Source organism: Scyliorhinus torazame, chromosome 15 (assembly GCF_047496885.1).
Source record: "Scyliorhinus torazame isolate Kashiwa2021f chromosome 15, sScyTor2.1, whole genome shotgun sequence".
NCBI classification, from domain to species: domain Eukaryota; kingdom Metazoa; phylum Chordata; class Chondrichthyes; order Carcharhiniformes; family Scyliorhinidae; genus Scyliorhinus; species Scyliorhinus torazame.
Window position 1 is genome coordinate 137,267,763 of NC_092721.1, and position 16,656 is coordinate 137,284,418.

Genomic DNA, 16,656 nt, shown 5'->3' on the forward strand with positions numbered 1-16,656 from the left:
AGGGGTGAGCTGGCAAGGTGGATACAGAACTGACTAGGTCATAGAAGGCAGAGAGTAGCAATGGAAGGATGCTTTTCTAATTGGAGGGCTGTGACCAGTGGTGTTCCACAGGGATCAGTGCTGGGACCTTTGCTGTTTGTAGTATATATAAATGATTTGGAGGAAAATGTAACTGGTCTGATTAGTAAGTTTGCAGACGACACAAAGGTTGGTGGAATTGCGGATGGCGATGAGGACTGTCGGAGGATACAGCAGGATTTAGATTGTTTGGAGACTTGGGCGGAGAGATGGCAGATAGAGTTTAATCCGGACAAATGTGAGGTAGTGCATTTTGGAAGGTCTAATGCAGGTAGGGAATATACAGTGAATGGTAGAACCCTCAAGAGTATTGAAAGTCAGAGCGATCTAGGAGTACAGGTCCACAGGTCACTGAAAGGGGCAACACAGGTGGAGAAGGTAGTCAAGAAGGCATACGGCATGCTTGCCTTCATTGGCCGAGGCATTGAGTATAAGAATTGGCAAGTCATGTTGCAGCTGTATAGAACCTTAGTTAGGCCACACTTGGAGTATAGTGTTCAATTCTGGTCCCCACACTACCAGAAGGATGTGGAGGCTTTAGAGAGGGTGCAGAAGAGATTTACCAGAATGTTGCCTGGTATGGAGGGCATTAGCTATGAGGAGCGGTTGAATAAACTCGGTTTGTTCTCACTGGAACGAAGGAGGTTGAGGGGCGACCTGATAGATGTCTACAAAATTATGAGGGGCATAGACAGAGTGGATAGTCAGAGGCTTTTCCCCGGGGTAGAGGGGTCAATTACTAGGGGCCATAGGTTTAAGGTGAGAGGGGCAAGGTTTAGAGTAGATGTACGAGGCAAGTTTTTTACGCAGAGGGTAGTGGGTGCCTGGAACTCGCTACCGGAGGAGGTCGTGGAAGCAGGGACGATAGTGACATTTAAGGGGCATCTTGACAAATACATGAATAGGATGGGAATAGAGGGATACGGACCCAGGAAGTGTAGAAGATTGTAGTTTAGTCGGGCAGCATGGTCGGCATGGGCTTGGAGGGCCGAAGGGCCTGTTCCTGTGCTGTACATTTCTTTGTTCTTTGTTATTACTACTGGGCAGAGAACATGGAGAAGGTGAGACGGTGGTGGGAAGGAAAGGGGTTAGAGTGCGTTAAGATAGAGGAAGAATTCTGTAGGGGCTCCAGCCTGAGGGCCATGGTTTCGTCTACGATTAGGGTGTGGAACCAGTTGAGCAGACACTTTAGGATGAAGGAGATGTCGCTGCTGACACCACTGTGTGGGAACCATGGGTTTAAGCCGGGGAGATGGATGGCATGTATAGGAAGTGGAAGGAGGTGGGGCTGGTAAGGGCGAGGAATTTGTACCTGGAGGAGCGGTTTGCCGGTCTGGAAGAGCTGCGGGAGGGGGTGAGCTGCCGAAAGGAAGCAAATTCAGGTATAAGCAAGTGAGGGACTTTGCACGAAACATCCAAGATTTACAATCCTGTAGATCACTCTTGAGAAATTAAAGAAACCTCCAAACAAGGTAATCATCACAAGATCTGGGCCTACCAGCAGATAACCTTTATACTTTAGAGACTCATAGGTTCATCTGTTCACTACAGTTATGTAATGGTAACCAAACATGAACATTGAAATCAAAATAGTTATACTTCTTTGGAAGGGGAATGGTGGGCAATGTTGTAATATGCCTGGAAGGGACAGATATCAATATGAGATCACCAAAAGGAAATATATCATGTGATTCAATCTTAGTTTCACTTTTGCTTTCAGCTGAACACACAGAGCTCTGATGTCTTCAAGCTTTATATCCTTGTTGAACTATTCTCATGTGCCTAATCATTGAGTGTCATAGAGATTTTACAGCACGGAAAGTGGCCCATCACGTTCTCCCCAGCCATCGAGCATTCATGCACTCCAAACACATTTTCGGCACTTGGTCTGCTGCTTAATAAATGAACCCACAATGTATTTACCAAGTCCCTTATGAGTGATTGGTGCCTTGTGTCTTGTACAGCAAATAAGCACAAGGTATTTTATCATTATAATAGTACAAGTATCAACCTGCAAGCCCTTTCAACACAAGTCAAAAGTAGGCAGAAAGACAGCAACCTGGTCAGCAACATAGAATCTGCACTGCAGAAGGAGGCCATTTGGCCCATTTAGTCTGCACTGGCCCTTGGAAAGAGCACCCTACTTAAGACCACGCCTCCACCCTATCCCCGTAACCCAGTAATCCAACCGAACCTTTTTGGACACTAAGGGCAATTTAGAATGGCCAATCCACCTAACCTGCACATCTTTGGACTGTGGGAGGAGACCGAAGCACCAGGACAGTCAAGATCCTCTAACCTCACTATCCATAGTTCCAGACTAAGACATGGCACAGAAACTTGGACTCCGACTGAAATGTAATAACGCATACCACCACCAACCCATCAGGAGGGAGGCCCGATTATATAGACATTACTTTCACATGTTCCATCTAAATTATTGCAGGATATGAATTCCTTTAGTGAAATATTAACAAGCTAATTTGAAAAGCTAAAGCTACAAAGCTGGAGTGGTTCCCAACGTCACATTCTTCAGTTTTGCAGCCCCTGCCCCCTCCAAGGTCCCTTTCCCCGCCCCCGCCTGCTTATGCCCAGCCCCCGCCTGCTCAGGTCCCGCCCTCTCTCCGCTCCGTCCTACTTCAGCCCCGCCCTTTCTCCGCCCCGACTGCCCAGGCCCACCCTCTGCTCCCGCCCCGCCCAACCCCCGCCCCCTCCTTCTCCGGCCCCGCCCTATGCCCGCCCCCTCCTACTCCGGCCCCGCCCTTTCTCCGCCCCCTCCTGCTCCCGCCCCACACAATCCGCGCCCCCTTCCTCCTCCGGTCCCGCCCTATCCCCGCGACCCTTTTCTGGCCCCGCCCATTCCCCGTCCCCTCCTGCTTCAGCCCCGCCCCTTTTGCCCCGCCCCTTTACCGAGCCCCGTCCTCCAACTCTCCACCAAGTCGCGCCCCACCCTTGGCCCCGCCCCCTCACGCTGACCCACCCTCCAGACCGCGCGGCGGGTGACGTCAGCACAGGCAGGTGGGCGCGCGGCCAGGCCAGCGGAAACAAGTTTCAAACAGCGTCAAAGTGAGCTGTCCGGACATGGCGGCCACGGCCACTCGGCGATTTCTGCTGACTTCCCAAAGTGCGGTGTTCAAGCGTTTGCGACACCATGATTGTTCTCGGTACTGGGGCCCGAGGAGTTGCCGTAGTGGAAGGCGGGGAGAGGACGGACTGTTTTTCTGTGGCAGAGTGGGTGCGAGCAGCAGCGAGACGTGGGGCCGACATTTACTGAACACAGCCGCCCGGCTACAGAGGTGAGAGGCACCGGGACAGTGCAGTACCCAGCGGGGCTGGGCTCATGTCTGCTCAAAGGGACGTGGTAACAAATGATTGTGTAATGTGCAATAAAGGAACTTTAACCTATTGATGTCAGATCACATATGACATTGCCCAGGTGAGCTGAGGGCTTTCTCAGAGGAGTGTCATGACATGAAAGTCACTGGGGATAGACAGACAGCGGATATGAAGAGTCGGTATTAAATCGAGGCCGTGTGTTTGCCTTCGAGCAGGACGTAACGGCAAGGAATATCTCCAATATAGGCTTGCCCTTTAACAAAGATTAAAGGCGATTCTGAGGCTTTTGATCTCATTCCTTTAGCGCGAACTCGCAGTGTGCACTTTGAGCGGTTCCCCATAGTACAGCAGTAAACAGCATATCAAGAAGTACAGGTATTGGGTAATTGTGATTTATTTTTGATTGGAATTGAAATAGACATTCCAACTTGTGCATCTCTTCCGAGATTCCTGTCAGTATAGCTTGATCAAGTATCCTGAGAGCTGGCATGAGGGAAATGGATTTGAAGAGGTCAAAACGTTTTATAAAACTGTTATAGTTAGCTATAATTTAAAATAATTAGATTGTTAGAACTTTGAATATTCTTGAAGTGTTTCATGCACTCAGGACAAGTACAAGAATGCCATATTTCAAGTGATCACAGCAGATTATACTACAGGACAAATAGGTGCTGATTGACAAGTCAACTTTGTTTGGCTGAGGCATTGCCCTGTTTAAGATAATTGGACAAGTTCGTAACCTGGCTCATTTTACGTTTGCTGGATACATTGATACACGGACCCATTTTCTTCAAGCGAAGGAATATATTCGAGCCTTTTTTGAATTAGCTGGCAGCTTGAGGAGCCTGTTGTTCCCCCTTGATTTTGCCATGCTAACACTTCAGCCAATAAAATGTGATTGTTTGAAATTTGATATTCTTGCATCTGTTCTGATGAGTGAGTTCAAAAGCTTCCATAAGATGTTCTCTTTTCATCAATAATCAGATTCAACATTTTATTGTTTTGTTTGCAAACTTGTGTGTAACTGGGAGTTTTAAAAAGTATATGCAGATTTGGATCCTTCACCCTCTTTTAGCTTCGTGTTATCCACAATGTTACTGCTAGCCAAATGTGTCTAATTGGGAATCCAGAGCAAGTTAATTACATTTCTGGTTAGTAAATAAAAAACTGCCAGTTCCCCTTTATCCACCTTGAATGTTATTTCATCAAAAAACTATTGGATTAGTTAAGTATGATTTCTTTTTCACAAAGCCATGTTGCCTCTGCCTGACCACATCGTGACTTTCTAAGTATCCTGCTGTAACTTCCTCAATAATGAATGCTAGCACTTTCCCTATGACAGATGTTCGGCTAACTGACCTATAGTTTCCTGCTTTCTGCCTCCTTCCTTTCTTGAATAAGGGTGCTACAGATTCCCAATCTGCTGGTACCCTTCCAGACTCTAAGGAATTTTGGAAGATCAGAGCCAATGCATCTGTGCCAGCACTAAGACCTAATCCTGGGGACTTAGTCAGCCTTTAAGTCAAATCGTTTTCAGAGCATTTTCTCCAGGGTAATGTTGATTGTATTAAGTTCATCCCTCACTATCAGCTTGATTTTCAGTTATCTTTGGGAAGTTTTCCAAGTCTTCTACTGTGAGCACAGATACGAAATACCTGTTCAATGCTTCTGCCGTTTTTTTGTTTTCCATTATCAATTCCCCCTACTCTTAAGGGGATCAACTTGAGTTACACTTTTTCTACTCAAATACTGGTAAAAATGCTCACTCTGTTTTTATATTGCTAGCTAACTTTCTCTCATACTCTGCTTTCTGCCCTTTTATTATATTTGTAATCATTCTTTGCTGGTTCTTCGAGTCTGTCCAATCCTCTGACTTACACCTATTCTTTGCAATTTAATACTAGCCTTGACTTCCTTATTTTGTCACTGATAATGCATCCTTCTCAAAGAACCGTTTTTTATCAGTGGGTTAAATCTTTGCTGAGAGATATTAAATATCTCCTTAAACGAATGCCACTCTGTCTCCTGGCCTACGTTTTAACATAGATTCCCAGTTCACATCTGCCTTCATACCCTCATAGTTAGCTTTATTTAGGTTTAAAACACTAGTCATGAACCCAGACATCTCACTTTCAAACTGAACCTGAAATTCTATCATGTTGTGATTGCTGTCACTTAGTGGCTCCTTCACTGATGTCAATCAGCCTGCTCCTTGTTTGGGTCTTGAATGTACTGTTGTAAGAAATTGCTATAATATATAGATGATTATTGCAGTGCCTTTCTTCATGTCTCATTTTGATTACTTCCTGTCCTAGTGTGTAGCAAACTCCCAATCCAGAACAATGTGATTGACTTGTATCGGCCCTCTGTGTTGAGGAAAGAATAAGCCTGAAACCAACCTGTATTCGAGACGGTTTTATTTCCAAGCTTGCAGAGGAAAGGCATGGATTCTTCCAATTCCCCCAACACCCAGTATAAACACCATTTTATACTCTTGTAATGAAGACCCAATGCTTCCCCAAGTAGGGACAGTTGCTCTTGGTTACCAATTTAAAGCATGTACTCTATTGCAAAGATCAAGCGTCAGATCAAGTCCAAGATGAGGTGCAATGCCTTTTCTTGTCACTTGGATCTTGTATGACTCTCTCGGGGAGACCTTGAATTGGTTTCAATTTGAATTGTTTTTTAGAGCAAGCAAGGAGATGGGCTAAGATTTGCCCTGTCCACACTTTACATTGGCTTTGTAACTTTGAGAATGGAATTTTTAAAAATTAAATTCTGAAATGAGCCAGCAGGCTGCTCAATTGTATCAAGCCGCTACAGAAACGGTGAATAAGAATAAAATCAGGTAGACCACCTGGCATTGACCTATGTATCGGACTTGACAAAGGCAGACCCTGCTGAGTCAGTGCTGTAAACTCCACTATCATCTGAGAACTTGTGCCAAAATTGGGAAAACTGTCCCATGACTAGTCAAACAGCAGCTTGACATAGTCATACTCACAGATTCATACCTTAGAGTCAGTGTCCCAGACTCCTCCAATCACCGCCCATGTCTGACCCGTCAGGACTGGCCCACTAGCGATGGCAGCACTGTGCTTTACAGTTGGGAGGGAATGGCAGCACTGTGGTTTACAGTTGAGAGGGATGACTTCGAGCCCAATGAAAGTTCATGGCATCAGGTCAAACATAAGCAAAGAAATCTTTTGCTGATTACCGTCTGCTACCCTCCCTCAACTGGTGAGTCATTGCTTCTCCATGTTGAACACCACTTGGAAGAAACACTTCAGGTAACAAAAGCAAAGAATGTGCTCTGGTTGGTTGCCCATTACCAAAACTGACTGAGCTGGTTGAGTCCTGAAGGACATATTTTGCCAGACTATGCCTGCAGCAGGTGGTGAGAGAACCAATTTGAATGAGAAACCTACTTGACCTTGTTCTCCACAATCTATTTGTCCCAGATGTATCTGTGACAATATTGTTAGGAGTAACCTTGTGGAGACAAGATCCCATCATCGTGTTGTATGGCACTATCACCATATGCAATGGATAGATTCAGAGCAGGTCCAGCAACTCAAAATTGGACACCCATTAGATTCTGTGGGTCACAAATAACAGGATGTATTTCGCCACAATCTGTAACCTCACGGCTGGGGGTGGGGTCAACCCCTGGATCAGTGAGGAGTGCAGGAGAACATACTAGGAGCAATTATAGCTAAAAATGAGATGTCAGCCTGGTGAAGCTACAACACAGGGCTGCATACCAAAACATGGGAGGGAACAGCAAGCAGTAAGCAATCCCACAATTAAGAGATCAGAGTAAAGCCCTGCCTCTCCTGCCACATCAGTTATGAATGGTGGCAGGTAATTAAACCCCACCACCTGAGGAAGAGGCTCCTCAAACATCTCCTTCCTAAATGCTGGTGGAGCCCAGCACAGCAGTGCAAAAGACAAGACTGAAGCATTTGCAACCATCTTTAGCCAGAAATACTGAATAGGTCATCCATGTATGCCTCCTCCTGCAGTCCCCAGCATTGCAGATGCCAGTCTTCAGTCAATTTGATTCACTGCACATGATATCAAGAAATGGCTGAAGGCCCTGGAGGTAATAAATAGTCTGACAACATTCCAGCCATAGCACTGAAAGCTTGTTCTCAGAACTAGCTACTCCCCTAGTTCAGTTCTTCCAATACTGGCACCTATCTGGAAAAATGCCCAGGAAATTCCTTTCTCCAAAAAGCAGGACAAATCCAATCCAGCCAATTAATGCTCCATCAGCCTGCTCTGAATCATCTGCAAAAAGATGGAAGGAAATATTTACAATTCTATCAAGTTGCACCTGGACTGTAATAGCTGCTCACTGATGCTCAGATTGGGTTGTGCCAGTTTCGCTCTATTCATGATCTCATTATGCCCTTGGTGCAAATGCGGGGGAAAAAATGAAAAATTCCACCGGTAAGGTGAGAGCAGCTGTCCATGATACCAAGGCAGTAGTTGACTTGTGTGGCATCAAGGAGCTGAAGCAAAATTGGAAGTCGGTGAGAATCCAGGGATTCCTTTAATTCATTGGTGTCACACTTCGCACAAAGGAAGATGGTTGTGCTGTGATGGCCAATCATCTTAGCCTCAGGACATTGCTGCAGAAGCAAGATAGTGTCCTCTGCCCAACCATCTTCAGCTACTTCATCAATGATCGTCCCTCCAATATAAGGTCAGAAGTGGGGAGGTTCACTGATAATTCCAAAGTGTTGAGTATCTTTTGCACTTCTCACATCCTAAAGCAGTAGCATGCAGCAAGACCTGAACAATATTCAGGCTTGGGCTGATACGTGACAAGTCGTAATCCTGCCACTTAAGTGAGTGCCAGACCATCTCCAACAAAAGAGAATCAAATCTTCTTAAATTGAGACACCAAGCTTCCTTGGACTCACTACCGTCTCCCAATCCCCCACCATCAACAACCTGAGCGTAAGTCACTATGGAACAGAAACTGAACTAGACCAGCCATATAAATACAGTGGCTAGAATAGTTGGTCAGAGGCGGGGACTATTGCTGCTAGTAACTCACCTCCATAGTTCTCCAAGCCTGTTAACCATCAGTTAGGCACGAGTCAGGAGTATGATGGAATACGTTGCACTTGGCCTCTGAGTGCAGCTCCAATAACATTCAAGAAGCTCGTCACTATCCAGGACGAAGCCCATTTGATTGACAATGAATCAACCACCTTCTCCCTCCACCGCTGGCGCACACTGCAGTGTGTACCATATACAAGATGCACTGCAGCAACCAGCCAAGGTTCCTTCAACGGCACTTTCCAAATCCAGCCCTAGAAAGACATGGACAGCAGGTGCCAGGAAACGCCACCACCTGCAAAACCCCTGCAAGTCATGCAACATCTGTCTTGGAACTAAATTGTTGTCCCTTCATTGTTGCTGGATCAAAATCCTCAACCTCCCTCCTTAACAACGCTCTGATTGTACCTACCCCATTTGGATGACAGCGGTTCAAGAAGGCAGCTCACCACCACTTTGTCGAGGGCAATTGGGGACGGACAATAAATGCTGGCTGAGCCAGCAGTGTCCACATCCTATGAATGAATTTTTTACAAGTTATTTTGCCCCCCGTCTCCAAACGGTAATTATTTTTTTCAAATTGTTTACAAATCCATTTTAATCCTTTGTTGTAGATGGATGCCTGTTGCTAACCAGTGAAAGAAAGCAGACAAAAAGATTCTTTGTTTTACATTGCACGGCAATGCTTTATCCCTTTACATATTTTTGTTTACTATACGTGCATGCGTTGGCACAGATTTTAACTTCAATCTGTTGCATGTCTATTCACCATTACCATTTCTCCTCCTGCGTCTTTGTTAATTCAATAATAGTTCCTTACCATCCTAAATAATTAGGCTTGGTTTAGTGGTCACCCTAAATCCGAAAGCATGGGTTGAATCCAGAGATTTGAACAGATGGTGTTGGTTGGCACTTCTGTGGAACGCTAAAGGAGTGTTGCATTGTTGGGTATGTTTATTTGATGAAATGTTACACCTTTTGGACAGTAGCGTGATTATAATTCAGAAGCCCAGACTAATACTCTGGTGACATGGGTTCAAATCCCACCATGACAGCTGGTGGAATTTAAATTCTGTTAATAAATTTGGAATATAAAGCTAGTCTCACTAATGGTGACTATGACAACTATCATTGTTGTAAAAACCTATCTGGCTCACTAATGCCCTTCAGGGAAAGAAATCTTGCATCCTTACAGCAGTGTGGCTGACTCTTATTGACCCTTTGAAATGGCCTACCAAGCGACTCTTTTCAAGGATAATTAGGGTAGGCAACAAATACTGACTTTGCCACGATGCCCAGATCCCATGAAAGAATAAAGGTTTTTCTTTTCTATTAGATGGATGGCAGTTAAAGATCTAATAGTTCTCTTTGGAGAAGAGTGTGAATGTTCACCTTATGTACTGGTCACCATTATCCCTCAAATAGCAGGATATCTGGTCATTTGCAATACCATTTCTGCAGTCTGGTGCTCTCACCAACCGGAATTCTCTATGAAGCAGAATTCTGGGCTCTAAACTTTTATAAATTACTGGTTAGGCTTCAACTGGAGTAATGTGCTCAATTTCCCCAAACTATTTATTTGGAACTAATTTTAATTCATCGAGGATTTAATGTTGGGCAAGCAATCTGAGGTGATTGTACAGTTGAGGTAAGTGAGGGTTTGGTGGAGTTGGGTGCCATCAGCATGCTTGTGGAACCTGACCCCATGCTCACAGATTCTGTTGCACTGGAGGGGAGAGGGAGGGGGGCACATAGCTGCATGAGGAGAAGACCTCCAAAGATAGGTTATTAAAGAACATCATAATTGATGGTGTAGGAGAAAAAGCTATTGCTGGTGATGTGCTTTTTCGGCACTGGAGGAATAAAGTTTGGTCAACTTTATTAAATGCTGCTGTGATGAATTGGAGATGTTTGAGGAGCAATAATGCACAGTCTCTCATTCAAAACTCTGCCAAAGTAATCTTGGTGCTTTTTGATGTCGGAAGAAAATGAGAAAATACAACATAACAGAAAGGAAAAAAATATAATGTCCAACATACATAGAGCTAGTGAAAAATGAAAATATGTTTCAAGTTCCTGACTGCATGTCTTCATGTTTTTGTCTTTAAATGAACTCGCTATGAAGATGCACAATTTTAAAATCTGATCCGTTTACTAATTATTTACATGACCGCTCGTGTATGGGGGAACATGTCTCTGGGATTTAATTTGAAAAGGGCTAGTAATTTTCAAATAATGATCTGAAGGCAGAATTCTCCAGATCGGGATTGCATTTCTGTGTTCTTTTAAAATATAGTCCATATTTAAGTGTATTTAAATCATGGCAGTAAGTGCTACTGCTGGGTTTAGTGATTTAAACTGATAACGCCCAACTGTTGTTGGTTCCTACTGATGTGTATGTACAGCAAATAATATTAGGTAAATTGTACTGCAACCTACAGGGTGCCTTGTTTGTTTCATCTTACCTATCTGATACAATTCAATCTCAACATTATTTTTATTTTCCTAGGAAAGTTCTGACAATCATATATATTCTTTATATACACTTTCAGCCATAAAAGGACCATAGAATTACATCAACTTTCAGCCCAACTGGTCTGTCAGTGTTTATGCTCTTCAAGCTTCTTCCTATTTTTCTTCTTTTGACTCTATCAGCATATCTCTTAAAGTTACAGAATTCCCCTAAACAAATTAGTGACAGCAGTGGTGCCAACAGCAATCTGTGGTACTCAACTCAGTAATTCTCCTCTGCTTGTTGCCACTTACCCTTCAACCAACTTCTTATCCATTTCCAAAGTATACACTCGCATGCTTAATAAACAGTAATTAGTGCCTGTCATTTCACCCTTCAACTTCTCCACGTTTACAATTTGCCAAAAAGCAGCCAACATTGATGAAATATGATATGTCCATGTGGACATTGCACAGGTGGTGTACTCTGCAAGACCCACGCCTTATTTCCTTTTCCTAATGAGCAGTTTGGTAGTTGGAATGGGATTTCTGTTCGCTCTGTCACTGTTCAGCTGGAAATTGTATCTGCGAGAGATCATAGACGAACCAGCATAAATGCTCTTCTTGGTCCCACAAATTACATTTTTCGATTCATTCATGGGATGTGTGTATCACTGAACAAGCCAACATTTATTGCCCATTACTAATTTCCCCTGAGAAGGTGATGGTGAGCTGCCTTCTTGATCTGCTGCAGTTCCTGTGGTGGTGGTACACCCACAGTGACGTTAGGACGTGAGTTCCAGGATATTGACCTAACAACAGTGAAGGAATTGAGATGTATTTCCAATCCAGGATAGTGAGTGGCTTGGAGGGAATTTGTAGATGATGGTGTTCCCATGTGTCTGATTCTGATCCTTCTGGGTGGAAGCGGTCATGGGCTTGGAAGGTGCTGTCTAAGGTGCCTTGAGTTCTTGCAGCACATTTTGTTGCTGGTACACACTGTTGCCACTGTGCATTGTTGTTGGGGTGAGTGAATGTTTGCGGATGGGGTGCCAAACAACCTGGCTGGTGTTGAGGAGTGTTGTTGGAGCTGTACTCATCCAGGCAGGTGGAGAATATTCTATTACACTCCTAACTTGTGCCTCGTAGATGGTGGACAGGCTTTGTGGAGTTAGGAGGTGAGTTCTGGCCACAGGATTCCTACCCACTGACCTGCTCTTCTATCCACAGTATTTCTTTGGCTAGTCTAGTTCAGTTTCACCCAGCATGTTGCTAGTGTGGGATTCAGCGATGGTAATGTTATTGAATGCCATGGGGCGATGGTTAGATTCTCTGTTGTTGGAGATGGACATTGCGTGGCACTTGTGTGGTGTGAGTGTTACTTGCCATTTGTCAGCCCAAACCTGGATATTGTCCAGGTCTTTCTGCATTTGGACATGGACCGTTTCAGTATCTGAAGAGTTGCAAATGATTCTGAACAGTGTGCAATATCAGCCAACATCCCTACTTTTGACCTCATTATGGAAGGAAGGTAATTGATGAAGCAGCTAAGTACCTTAATAAAAATAACTTCAGACGCATCATGCAGCTGTCCTTTTGTGGACCGTAAGCAGAGGTGTTTTAAATTTTGAAATAGGCTGCCATGTTTCCTCAAACTCTCTTAAAATATGTGACATCTATTTTAAAGCGACTTGCAGCAAACTCTCTTTAGGGTTCAATCAGAAGTATTGTTTATTCATACATTTGAACGTGGGGGATAGTCGTTACAGCTGTGCATTCACACAAGCACAGAAGAAGGAATTTGGAAAGAGAGAGTTTTGCAACTAGGAATAATATAAAAAAAGAAAAGAACCAAAAAAATGAATGTTAATTCATGTGAATGTCAGAGTTCAGTAAGGATGTCTTCATGTAGGTGTTAAAGTTCAGACAGGTTCAGCAAGCTGAAAGCAGGAATTGCCAAATTCCTTTTAAAATTGGTGGTGATTTAGCAAAATGAGGTTGGTATCCAGAGACCTGGTCCGATCCACAGGCAAAGGCAGGAATCTTCCAGAAAACCAGGCTTCAATGAGGTTTAGACTTGAGGCAGGCTCAGTTGTGAGTCTGGAATCCGGCTTTGGTGTTGATAGCCTAAATAGCAGACTGCCCTGGGAGTCCAGGAATGTAACATGAAAATATTTCTAGGGCAGCACGGTAGCATAGTGGTTAGCACAGTTGTTTCACAGCTCCAGGGTCCCAGGTTCGGTTCCAGACTTGGGTCACTGTCTGTGTGGAGTCTGCATGTTCTCCCCATGTGACTGCACGTTCTGAGTGGGTTTCCTCCGTGTGCTCCGGTTTCCTCCCACAGTCCAAAGATGTGCAGGTTAGGTGGATTGGCCATGCTAAATTGCCCTTAGTGTCCAAAAAGGTTGGGTAGGTTACTGGGTTATGGGGATAGGGTGGAGGTGTGTGGGCTTGGGTAGGGTGCTCTTTCCAAGGGCCGATGCAGACTCAATGGGCCGAATGGCCTCCTGCACTGTAAATTCTATGAACTGAACCCAAAGATGTGCAGGTTTGCTGGACTGACCATGCTAAATTGCCCCTTAATTAGAAAAATTAATTGGGTACTGTAAATTTGTTTTAAAAATGAAAACTTTCAAACCCCAAGGGAGCTTAGATCATGTGATGTTGCCCATTGAGGAGTTAGTTTCAGGTAAGCAATCAGTTGCTCTGTCTCAGGTCAAAATCTGTTGTTTACCTTAAGAGATAGATGGTGGCTATTAGCGTATCCACAAGTGTAAAAGTTTTGATAGCTGTCTCTTTGTTACAGTGATGTGGAGATGCCGGTATTGGACTGGGGTGGGCACAGTAAGAAGTCTTACAACACCAGGTTGAGTCCTGACGAAGGAGCTGCACTCCGAAAGCTAGTGATTTGAAATAAACCTGTTAGACTTTAACCTGCTGTTGTGAGACTTCTTTCTTTGTTACAGGTCAAGGCTGGGTAGTCAGACTGTTTGCTGCACTCCTTGTTGTAATGTGTCCCTATAATGATAGGTGTGCGATTCCACAAGGATGAAGGTTGAACTTTGTTCTGCTGTTGCAAGTTTCCAGAACTACTGCCAACTTGCAAATCTTGTGACCTGTAGCAACCATGTTTTTGGTCCAGCAAAGTCCATTTTTAAAAAAAGCAGAAAGTCAGGTCTGAGTTAAACAGTTTAAGATCACTTTCATGTCTTATGGGCATGACAGTATGTTATAGAACACTACCTAAGATACAAGAATTATTCTGCAGCATGAAACAAATGGATGCATGTATTCAGTAATACCAAACAAAATGGCAGTGGTGGGAGCAGGCTGGTAAATACATCACTTTCATTTTCAAATTGCTGCAACCCCTGTCATGTTGAGTGGATGGACTTAATATTGTTGTGATATTTATTCCTTAGAACATAATCTAATGTAACAATCATAGAATCCCTGCAGTACAGTAGGCGTATGGCCCATTGAGTCTTCACTGTCGCTCTGAAAGAGCACTCTACCTGGGCCCATTTTTCCGCCCATCCCACCCTATCTCTGTAACCTAACCTGCACATGCCTGGACACTAAGGGGCAATTTAGCATGGTCAATACACCTAACCTGCACACCTCTGAACTGTGGGAGAAAGCTGGAGCACCCGAACGAAACCCGCACAGACACTGGGAGAACGTGCAACTCCACACAGACAGTCACCCATGACTGGAATTGAATCTGGGCCTCTAAGAGCTATGAGACAACAGCCCTGGCCACTGTGCCATTATGCTGCCTGGAATCCTGGAAAGATTTCCCAACTTTTCTCCCTGCCACTGTTTTGCTGGAAGCTTCGAGTCAATTTTCTGATAGTTGATCTGTGGTATTTTATTCAAGTGGTTATTATTTGTGTGTTCAATTACAATGAGTGTCAGAATACTATTTGCACACAATATTTCAGCAAAGCCTGATATTTTCTCTACCTAACATGTGTACATGCTCTTCCCATAAGGATTGCTTTTTCCTGTTATGGTAATGCATTCAGTATTGCAAAACTCCTTTGTTAGTTTTACTCATCTACCCAGTAACACTACTGTTTTTCTAAAACTCCCAAGGTAATAAGTTGAAATTCTGCAGAGGGTTTTATGATTTGTTGGTGAGATCTAACTTGAGGAACTTTATCTTCAAAATTCTTTGAATTGTTCAAAGTACTATGGTCTTATGAAAAGAAAGAATGCAAGGTTACGGGGATGAGGTAGGGGAGTGGGACTAGGTATAATACTCTTCCAGAGAGCCAGTGCGGCCTCGATGGGCCAAATGGCCCCCTCCTGCACTGTAAAGATTCTGATTATTCATATTGGTTTAATTTTCTTTAATCACTGAAACCTCCAATATAATACGCACATTCTTTCAGTTGATACATGTCAACATCTTTTCACTTCATTCACCTTTAGACAGCAAAACAAATGTACCTATCATGTACTTGTTCTCATTTTGCAGTTCTAAAGATAAAGTAACAGTCGATTTTATTAACCGTGATGGAGAGAAACTTACAGCAGAGGGAAATTTAGGCGATTCTCTTTTAGATGTTGTCGTTGATAATAACTTGGATATCGATGGCTTTGGTAAGTTCTGTTTTTAATTCATTGATAACTTGGATATTGATGGCTTTGGTAAGTTTTTTGTTTTTAATTCAACAGTATTAATCAATCATTATCTGAAAACCATAGTTATATGGAGTGGCACAGTGGTTAGCATTGCTGCCTCACAGCTCCAGGGACCCTGGTTGAATTCTGACCTCGGGTGACCTGTCTGTGTGGAGTTTGCACATTCTCCCCGTCTCTGCGTGGGTTTCCTCCGGGTGATCAGGTTTCCTCCCACAGTCCAAAGATGTGCAGGTTAGGTGGATTGGCCATGCTAAATTGCCCTTAGTGTTCAAAAGGGTTAGGTGGAGTTACTGGGTTACGGTGATAGGGTGGAGTTGTGGGCTTAATTAGGGTGCTCTTTCCAAGGGCCAGTGCAGACTCGATGGGCCAAATGGCCTCCTGCACTATAAATTCTATCATTTTATGATTCTAATTCATAATATACAATTCAAATTGAAGAAATATCTTTGTTAAATATATAGCAACATTGGTATTGAGAACTGAATGTGTCTTTTGTTCATAAGTATATTTTAAACAGTATATTCTTGGGGCAAAACATTCCCATGAAAAGCAAATTTATAACGTAAATTTATTCCTTTTGATTTCCCTTTGTTCCCATTTCTTTTATCTTTATTGATTTTTTGGTCCCGGGATCATTAGCTGAGATTTTAAGCCAAGTGGAGGAAGTACAGAATTCAAAATTTCAAATAGCTTGACCACTGGAACACTTTTATGTCCTCAAGTTTTGTATTTGGGAAAATAAATCCCAAATTGGCCGGATTCTGTTTGGTTGGTTGGCAGCTATTGGGTTGGCCAGGGAAAGTGATTGAGGTTCCTGCCTGTCAACAAACAGTGATTGGTTCCTGACAGGTGGGATTTTTCAGCGAGAACCCAACAGAAGACATGAATGAGATCCTCGAACTAAGAAGTTGTGGCTGGGGCTGGAATTGACCACACGCTAGCCTAAGGTATCGTGGCAATAACCACTATACAATAGTTTGAATCTACCTTGAAATTAATTCAAGGTGATTACTTTTCTCTTTCAGTGTTTCAATTATTTATATAATAAAACATAATATCCTAATTTTA

General features: G+C 43.6%; 1 protein-coding gene across 1 annotated transcript in view; it reads left to right on the top strand.

The window, feature by feature from the left end:
• The first annotated feature begins 3,065 nt into the window (after nt 1-3,065).
• fdx1 (ferredoxin 1) overlaps nt 3,066-16,656 on the top strand; it is a 47,222-nt gene continuing 33,631 nt past the window's right edge. The window contains exons 1-2 of the mRNA XM_072476804.1: nt 3,066-3,374; nt 15,422-15,546. Coding sequence (XP_072332905.1) covers nt 3,160-3,374; nt 15,422-15,546 — 340 coding nt within the window. The 5' untranslated portion in view covers nt 3,066-3,159. The remainder of the gene's footprint in view (nt 3,375-15,421; nt 15,547-16,656) is intronic.